Source organism: Macaca nemestrina, chromosome 15, assembly GCF_043159975.1.
Source record: "Macaca nemestrina isolate mMacNem1 chromosome 15, mMacNem.hap1, whole genome shotgun sequence".
Classification (NCBI taxonomy): Eukaryota; Metazoa; Chordata; class Mammalia; order Primates; family Cercopithecidae; genus Macaca; species Macaca nemestrina.
The window spans coordinates 93,221,647-93,231,623 of NC_092139.1; the positions used below are offsets into that span (position 1 = coordinate 93,221,647).

At 39.0% G+C, this 9,977-nt stretch overlaps 1 protein-coding gene across 3 annotated transcripts in view; it reads left to right on the forward strand.

Annotated features, from left to right (window-relative positions):
* The window catches only part of LOC105495703 (G protein-coupled receptor kinase 3), a 164,137-nt gene that overhangs the window by 74,168 nt on the left and 79,992 nt on the right, over positions 1–9,977 (forward strand). The window contains exons 1-2 of one of the 3 annotated variants that reach the window (XM_011765431.3): positions 8,715–8,774; positions 9,861–9,975. The exons of 1 other annotated variant lie outside the window; for it this stretch is intronic. In XM_011765431.3, coding sequence (XP_011763733.1) covers positions 9,916–9,975 — 60 coding nt within the window. In that variant the 5' untranslated portion in view covers positions 8,715–8,774; positions 9,861–9,915. Of the gene's footprint in view, positions 1–8,700; positions 8,775–9,860; positions 9,976–9,977 lie in introns of those variants that run through there. One more of the 3 variants, XM_011765430.2, reaches the window with a different exon arrangement.

Below are 9,977 nucleotides of genomic sequence, written 5' to 3' on the forward strand. Positions count from 1 at the left end.
GAGCAAAGAAATGTTTGTGTATATGTGTATGTGTTCACATCTCTACCTACCAAAAGCAATGAGTTCAAATAGATACTCCCATTCCAATTCAGTGCTACAGTGTACCTTCTGTTCTCTTTCCATGTTTTAACTCTCTTGTCCAAAAAGGCTCTTATTATCCTCAATATATTTACTCATTTGTGTAAGCCTAGAATACACTGTAAATAGTTTCCGAACTGCTAACTCGTACTACTGTGAAAGCAAACCTACTAGCTAGAGTTAATATTTCTTTTCAGTTCTTTAAGGTAAATTTACTTACAGTACTGTACACAGTTTAATTCTGATAAATGTATTGACCTACATAACCCCTACCTCTATCAAAAGACAGAATATTTCCATTCTTCGAAAGTTCCTTCATGCCTCTTCCCAATTTCATGTTCATAGAGGCAAGTATTTTTCTGTTTTTTGTTTTGTTTTTGTTTTGTTTTTTTTTTTGAGACGGAGTCTCACTCTGTTGCCCAGGCTGGAGTGCAGTGGCACGATCTCCACTCACTGCAAGCTCCGCCTCCCGAGTTCATGCCATTCTCCTGCCTCAGCCTCCTGTGTAGCTGGGACTACAGGCGCCTGCCACCGTGCCTGGCTAATTTTTTTGTATTTTTAGTAGAGACGGGGTTTCACCGGGTTAGCCAGGATGGTCTTGATCTCCTGACCTCGTGATCCGCCTGTCTCGGCCTCCCAAAGTGCTGGGATGGGATTACAAGTGTGAGCTGGTTTTTTTTTTTGTTTGTTTTTTTGTTTTTTTAAAAAACACAGATCAGTTTTTGCCTGTTCTAGACTTTATGTATGTAGAATTATACAGCATATACTTCTTTGTATCTGGCAACCTTTGACCAACGTAATGTCTGACATTTACTGACGGTGATGGTAAAGTTTAGTAGTCAACTTGACTAGGTTAAATGTGATGCCCAGATAGCTGGTAAAACATTATTGTTGGATGTGTCTGTGAGGATGTTTCTGGAAGAGACTAGCATTTGAATCAGTGTAAAAAGATCCACCATCAGGGATATGGGTGGCTATTGCCCAATCCATTGAGGGCCTGCAGGAATAGAACAAAAAGGTAGAGAAAGGGCCCATCCTTTGTCTCTTTTTGAGCTTGGGCATCCATCTTCTCCTGCCCTTGGACATTGGAGCTCCAGTTTCTCAGGCCTTGGAATTCCAGGATTGATACTAGCAGCCTTTTCTTGGTTCTCAGACCTTTGCCCTTGGCTTTAGAGAATGGTTCTCCTGGTTTTCAGGTCTTTAAGCTTATACTGAGTTACACCATCTGTTTCTCCAGCTTGCAGACAGCATAGCATGGGACTTCTCGGTCTCTATAATCATGTGAGCCAATTCCTATAATAAGTCTCCTCTTACTTGCTTATATATATCTTACTGATTCTGTTTCTCTGGAGAACCGTGACTAATACAGGTACAATGCTGGATGTATCAGTAGTTTGTTTTGTTTTATTGCTGAATAGTATTCCATTGTGTGAAAATATCACATTCTGCCTATCTTCCTGTTGGTAGTCTTTGAATTGTTTCAGATAAGTTATGAATAAAGGTGCTATGAAGATCCCTATACAAGTGTTTTTGGAGATACAGGTTTTCATTGGATAAGTATCTAACAGAGGAATCACTGCATTATATGAGTGTGTGCTTAACTTTATAAAAAACTTTCAAACTATTTTCCTAAGGGACTGAACGTTCTTTACCATGCTCAAAATCTATTTAACGCAACATTCTCCAGTGATACAGAAGTAATAGGATATGTGTATACAGACAGAAAGAGACTTATTGTAAGGAACTGGCTTATCATGGAGACGGGCAAGTCCAAATCTGCAGTGTGAGCTGGCAGGCTCGAGACCCAGGATAGCTGGTAGTGCAGATGAAGTCTGGAGGCAGTCTGCTGGGAAATTCTCCCTTCCCTGGGGCATCTGATCTTTGTGTTCTATTCAGGCTTTCAACTGATTGGATGCAGCCCACCCACGTTATGGGGAGCAATCTGCTTACTCGCAGTTTACTGATCTAAATGTTAATCTCATTCCAGGACATTCTCCAAGATGAAATTAATCATCCCACATCCACCTCTTGTCATCTTGGTGCTCATACACATCTCCTTACACCACGATTAATCTCCAATAAAGACGATAACAAGGTCATACTTCCATCTAACATGATACAACTAGTCTGCGTACAATGGAAAATGCATGGATTCTTTTCCCAGAGGAGGATGCAAAGTCCTTGGATAACGTTTGCTCTTTTCTTTGACGTCCTGCAACTTAAATACTTTCATGTAAAGTTAACAATATTTAAATGCTACACTAGGAAGTCAGTATATCTTCTGTTACATGATAAAGGGATAAGAAGGGGGAAAGAAAGCAAAGATATTTGTTTAACATACACACACACAATAAGGGGGAACCACTCATGACAGTTGCAGTCCTCATTCCTCTAACTGGTCACGTGGTTGTAGCTGGTATTCATTACTGCCATGCATTATGTGATCCCTTTACCATCAGTAAGCACCTCAGTGGGTCATGGTTCTGTATCTGGTGGGATGACCGAAATCATTACTCCTGAAAGATCTGGGACATTCATAGCCCCACCTGAATTGGGTTATAGTTTTCCCTTGACTTTAATGACAGGCCATAGTAATAGTGGGGGGATACCCTAGGAAATCTCCTGTATTCCAGACACGCTCTTCCTTATCTCTCTAGTGTGGATCCCCTTGGCAGTCAGGCTCAGTCACTCCAGCCCACACAAAATCTCCCTTCCCTGGCTGTTGATTCAGAGGCATGGGGGACCCAAGGCATTGTCTGTCCTCCTGAGCAACTTATTGGAGTTCCGGCTGCCTTGTATCCCTGCTGACACTTGGGGTTGTCAATATTTAACTTAGCCATTCTAGTAGTTGAGAAGGGGTATCTTAGAGTGGCTTAATTTACATTTACATGATGACCAATGATGCTGCGTCCCTTTCATGGGCTTACTGGGTGTTTATATTCCTTTCTTGTGAAGTGTTCATGTGTTGTGATGTGTTCAAATCTTCCTTGAGTTCTTTTATTGAGTTGTTCTTCTTTTAACATCGATTTGTAAGAATTTTGTTTGTTTCTTTGAATGCAAATTTACAAGGCATTTTTTCTAACTTAGGTTTTATGATATTTTACCCCAGTCCATGGCTGGTCTATTTTTCTAACAGTGTCTTTTGAAGAACAGAAGTTCTACATTTTGATAAAGTATAATTTATCATTTCTTTCTTTACCCTGCCTAAGAAATTTTTTGCATAAAGATTTTCTGTGAAGATATTCTATATATACTCTAGAAGCATTATAATTTTAGCCTTCACATTTAGTTCTATGATAATCCTTAATTTAATTCTTTATAAGGTGTGAGGTAACAATTCCTTTCATCCTTTTCCCCATATGGATATCAGCTTTCCCAGTATCATTTGCTGAAAAGACTTAAATTGACTATATAAATGTGGATATATTCTGGGACCCTATATTTCTGTTCCAGTGATTTAATCTAATGCCACTAAATTATATAACCATATTAATCAATCTAATGCATTGATTAAGATTAGTATGGCTATGTAATGAGTCTTGAAATTGGATAGCGTTAAGGCCTTGAACTTTATTCCTCTTCCTTAAGATGTTTTGGGTATTCTAGGTTTTTTGCATTTCCATATATATTTTAGAATCAGCTTGTCGGTTTCTTTAAAAAGGCCTGTTGGACTTATGATTGTAATTGCACTGAATCTACAAATTAATTTGAGGAGAATTAACATCTAAGCAATACTAAATCTTCCAATCCATGAACTGAGTATATATTTCCATTTATTTAGATCTTCTTTAATTTCTCTCAGTAACATTTTATAGTTTTTAGCATATTGGTCTTGTATGTCATTTATTTATTTATTCCTATGTATTGATAGTTCTTTGTTATTACAAAGTGACTTGTTTTTAAAATTCCATTTTAAAATTGTGTGCTATGAGTTTATAAGAATTTCATTGGTTCTTATCTAATGACCTAATATCCTGTGGCCTTGCTAAATTTACTTACATATTCTAGTAGTTACTTTGGATTTGACAAAGATAGGATTTGCCAGGTAGGTAACCAGATTGAATAGAATCAGTTTTAATTCTTCCTTTTCAATTTGGAAAACCTTTATTTCCTTTTCTTACTTTATTGCATTGGCTAGGACCTCCAATACAGTGTTGAAGAGGAGTGAGATTACATATTCCAGCTTTTTTCTTATCTGACATGCATTGTATTTTGTTTATCTCACAGCTCAGAAAGGCCTTACTGACCGTTCTTTCTGAAATACATCTTCCTCTTTTTATCATTATCTCAGCATCATATTTAATTACTATATATTCCTTGTTATAAATTGTATGTGTTTATTTCTTTGTTGTTTGTCTCTTACACTAATCCATAAGCCCCGTATTGGAAAAACACTGTTTTCACAATTACATCCTCAGTGAGTAACACAGTGGCTCTTAGTAGATACCTAGCAAATGTTTTCTAGAATTAGTCAATATCGGGAGGAAGTTTTAGCAGTTATGCAGTCTCCTCTCCTTCCTAGTGTCTTAATCTCCTTGGTAAAACTGAGGACAAGTATTTTTTCTCGCAAGAAAATTTTCATGTTTCTCTTTTCACCTTTCTAATTTTTAGGAGATTTCAAATTTTCTCATAGAAACCACTTATATTTAATACTTTCAAAAGCTCTTAACTTACATTTTATAAAAAGCAATACAATTCTTTCTACTAATTTTTGAAAAATTATCGTGATGGCAAATTGGGATAGTTTGCCTTTCCTGGGTGTTACATACACTAAAAAGTTAATATTCAGCATTTTGCAGTGGTTCAAATATAGAAACAAAGTAAACACATTTCATAGATATCTACTAAGCAGGTGTTAGGCCACTATTTTTTACTCTTTAAGATCTGGAGAAATTGCAATGATGAAGTGAGCTTGTTAGGCAAAGTATTTCCTTATTTTTGCCTCTTATATTTTGCCCTAATCTAGGCCATGCTTCATTTGCTTTTTATATAATTTAAGGCTGATGAAGGTAAGTTGTGTTCAGCCTAGGACATTTAGGTGGTCCTAGTGATTTAGGATTTAGCCAAAAGGCAAATATCTTTCTTCCTGCTGCTTCATTTTAACAGCTCCATTTAAACAGCTGATAGAAGGTAAGGCTTCAGTTTATGTGCACACAGGAGGAAAATAATATTTTGTGTTTCCTATAGTGTGTTAAACTAAGTCCTTGGCTTATTCTACCGACCGACAATGGAAATTTCCTTAAAGAAGTACTTAAACACATTCTAAGCTGGATGTTCATTCATTCAACTCCCTCTTTCCCTCATCTCTCCTCTTTCTGTCCTCTTCCTTCCTTCTTTCCACCCACTTCCCTCCCTCTCCTTGTACCTATTCTTTCTCTTCTACCTTTTTTCCTTTATTCTCTCTCCTGAGCTCTGTCTTTGTCACAGTCAATCCTCTTGTGCAAATGTAGTAGAGAATAAAACACCTGTACCCTATGCATTGCAGCTTACCTTGTAGTGGGAGAGGTAGACAGTAAAGAAGCAAACATAAACATGTGATAATTTTTGCTCATCTTAAGTGCTACAAAGTGTTTTGTGGTGTGTGTGTGTGAATGGATGTGAGATAGACAGCAGGACAGTGAGAATGAATGAGAATCATGAAAGGCCTCCTCAAGGAAAGGGGTATTTTAAGTGAGCTAGTGAGCTGTTCGTCTAGAAGATCCAAGACAAGTGTGTGAGACAGTGGGAATAGCCGGTAAGAAACCCTGAGAAGGGAATGAGCTTGGTATTAGAGAAACTGCAGTACAGAAGCTTGGCCTAAGTGAAGTGAGCTTGAGGAGAGCACTGTGAGATGAGGCCAGAGAAGGAAATGGTGACTCTAGAAGGTGTGGGTAGGGTGTGGGTAGGCTGTGGTAAAGAGTTTCAGTTTGATTCCAAGTGTAGTCAAAAGACAGTGGTCCATGTGTGGTATTATTTCATTTTGTCATTTAGACATTTTGAAAACATCTCTGATTTGATCAAAATACTTAAGTTCAAATTCTCATGTTAGTTTTCTCTTCCAGAAATAGAAAAAGAAATATATGTGGCAAAAACTGACAACATTGAAAAAAGATGAACAAATCTACAATTACAAATGGAGAGTTCAACACTTCACTGTTGATGATGAATAGAAAAAATAGACAGGTGGCCAGGCGTGGTGGCTCATGCCTGTAATCCCAGCACTTTGGGAGGCCGAGGCGAGCAGATCACCTGAGGTCAGGAGTTCAAGACCAGTCTGGCCAACATGGTGAAACCCCATCTCTACTAAAAGTTCAAAAATTAGCCAGGCATGGTGGTGGGTGCCTATAATCCCAGCTGCTCGGGAGGCTGAGGCAGGAGAATTACTTGAACCTGAGAGGCGGAGGTTGCAGTGAGACAAAATCTCGCCATTGCACTCCAGCCTGGGCGACAGAGCGAGACTCTGTCTCAAAACAAACAACAAACAAACAAAAGAGAATAAATAGACATTCAGTAAAGATTCAGAGGATGATCTTTTATTTTGATGTATTTAGGGGGTACAAGTGCAATTTTGTTACATAGATACACTGCATAGTGGTGAACTCTGAGCTTTTAGTGTACATTGTACCCAGCGTGTGATTTTTCATGGCTCACTCCTCTCCTATCCTCCTGCCTTTCGGAGTTTCCAGTGTCTATTATTTTACTCCCTATGTCCACGTGTACCCGTTGTTTAGCTCCCACTTGTAAATGAGAACCTGCAGTATTTGACTCTCTGTTTCTGACTTACTTCACTTAGGATAATGGCGTTCAGTTCCATTTGTGTTGCTGCAGAGGACCATCTTGAACAACTCTATCAAGCCCACTTGGTTTAATTGCCTTTGTATTCTTTTAAATGAAACACTCCACCCTACAAGAACAGAATGCACATTTTTTTCAAGTGCCATACAGCATTCACCTAGATAGACTAAAAGTTTCAATGCATTTAAAAGCATTGAAATCATACCAAGCATGTTCTCTGACCGCAAACAGAGCTAAACAGAAATCAGTGTCTGAAAAATCCCCAAATATTTTGAAATTAAACTACACCCTTCTGAAGGACTCACAGATCAAAGAAGAAATAACAAGGGAAATTAGGAAATCCTTTGAAATGAATGAAAATCAAGAAACAATCATTACTCTTAAAATCAGAATACTAACATACAAACAGGTAGAGATGTATCCTTCCCATTTGCCTGCTTCTTGAATTTCCTACTTCCTGCCTATGTTGGGGTCATCGCAGTTTCTCCATGGGAGGAGCGTGGCTGTGCTCCCCCTGCAGGTGTGCGCCTGACCCTGGTAAAGTCTGGCTGTGCCTATTTAACTAGTACTCTCTGTCATTCTACTCTAGTTTGAGTGAACGAACGCTTACCATTTTCAAAGGCCATATTCCAGGAACTATGGAGGGGAATTTATGGATCAGTCACAGACCAGTTCAAGTTACAAGATCCTTATGCTAATGTTAATTAAAATCTCATCACAGCCACTTCCTTTTACAGTCCCACCTGGGGAATTCTGGTCCACTTCATCTCTATGTGGTAGACTTTGTGAGTCTTTCTTCAGTTCCTTTCTGCGGCTTCTGTTTCTGCGAACTCTCCATGTAATTGTTTTGACTTTTTGGAATTTTATAATCTTCAAGTATCTCTACCTTCAGTCTGGTATCAGCTTGTTCTATTCAACTTTGTTTATCTAGGCGTGACCATTAGGCATTAAGCTAGGCACTAGGATTTCAAATGGAATGGGAGCCTTATAAATCAGGTAACTAATTAGTGTGTGGTAAATATTTTGACAGAATGTTGGAAAGGCTGAGTAAACAACCATTCATTCAATGCACATTTTTTGACCACCTACTGTGTACCAGGCATTGTGCAATAGGGGCTGTCTCATCAGAGAAGACTTCAGAGCACAGGCGGCCTTTGAGTTCAATTCTGGTTATTTTAGGAATTTTCAAGATACAGAGAGGGGTGTGATATTCTAGGCAAAGGTATTTAAAGGTGAGGCATGTAGTTGTGAAGGAGTAAAGAATGACCTGGGAGTGGGTAATCTTCTCTGGCACTAGGTATTTGGTAGGGACTTGGAAATAGTGAGTAAGTGGCAAGAGAAGGGACTAGAAAGGTTTGGAAAGTTCTTTTTGGAAGTTTTTTGTTTTTGTTTTTGTTTTTGTTTTTTAAGGGAGTTTAGTCCTATTTTAGTGGGCATAGTGTTTATTAGTGTCTTGGTGATTCTCACCAACACTTTCATACTGTCTGTCTCTCTTATTCCTTTGGTTGTTATTTTGGTCACTACAATGGTCAGCGGCTCCAAGTGACGGTCGCGAAAGTCAGCCCTGTTGTATCATACTTTTGTAGAAAGTATGTAGAAAGTGGGGGTTGGGGAGGGGGGAACATCAATAGAGAAGGAATCCTGAAGCAATGAGCCAAGTATGTGGTATTTTTCTGCCCAGAGTATTTCCTTCTAGGAATTAATTAATTCACTAGTTTCTTGAATTTTTTTTTAAAAAAAGTAGAGGAGGAAGAGGTTGAGGTATAAACACATTGCTTTGAAAACACCCTTGTGGGATAAAATTTCAATTAATTGCCCACCCTGAAATTTTTTATTTTTTTCCTTTAGGTTTCTTGCTATTTAAAGATTTTTGTTTGAATGAAATTAATGAAGCTGTACCTCAGGTGAAGTTTTATGAAGAGGTAAGAAGTAACTGTTTTACTGATGCTTTTCTTTCAAAAGCATATTTAAACTGTACTTTGGAACATATTAAGACTACTCAATATCTTATAAATATTTAGAAATTCATTGAAAGTAATTAGTAGTGCAAAATATAGTATCAAGTTTGAGATGCTAACAGGTATAAAAAGCTGAGCATGCCATAAAAGTCGCATTCTTAAAGGCTTCAGAGTGCTATGGAAGCAGTGAGGGACAGTTCCAGAGACAGGAGGCTCATCCAGAGCTGCACCAAGGAGCGCCAGGTATTTTATTTTCTGTGGAAGCGTGCTAGTTCTGGAGATGTGAGCAGAGGCAGAGGACTGCTATTAGCTTTGAAAGAGATACTAGCCCAGGTTTTCTGGTCATACTGGATTGACAAATTGGATATTTGGTTGGGGGTGTGATGGGGCACTCAAATGCATGACCGATTTTCCCCATACGACATTTGGTGAAATCTGAGGTTGGAGGGGAGCTGAAGAGAGAGGCCAGAAACTTCTGGAAGGCACATTGAAATCTCCTACAGCCTTACAGTGCCTAGGAAACAGACCTGCTGGAGGCTGGAGGCTGGAAACAGAATGGGCGAGAGGTGAAAACCTTAGAGGAAGTGGTCTGGTGACATTGAGTGTCTACAGCTACTTTTCACCCAGGGTGTCTGTTGATTTCAGGTGTAGCAGGCAGATGAGCATCCAGGCTTGGCTGCTTCTGGGAGACAAAAAATACAGAAAAGGTTTCTGGAGCTAGAGTTTAAAAATAAGACTAGAGGAGAGCCCCACATATGAGATTAGTCACCCTCTCAAAACACATGCCAAGTTTTCAAGCTGAGTGGGGTGGGAGGCCAAAGAGCTAAGCTGAAAACTTGTTACGGGCAGAACTGAATCCAGTGCTAAGGAAATAAAAGTCTCTCCTTGAACTCCATGGAGGGCATGCCTTAGAAACAGGGTCAAGGCAGAAGCAGACGGGGTCCTACAAAAATGACAACCCAACCTAGCGCCATCCCTTATTGGATGATGAGCTCCCTCCTTACCTGCTTACCAGAGTACAAAGGGAACCCTTTTCTGTCTTTTTTACAGGTAGGCAATAACATTATATAAGGACTGTATAGTGTTTAGCATACAGTAAAGAATTATGAGACATGCTAAGAAGCAAGATCATGTGAATCATAAGGCGATAAAAGCAGACCAGCAGGT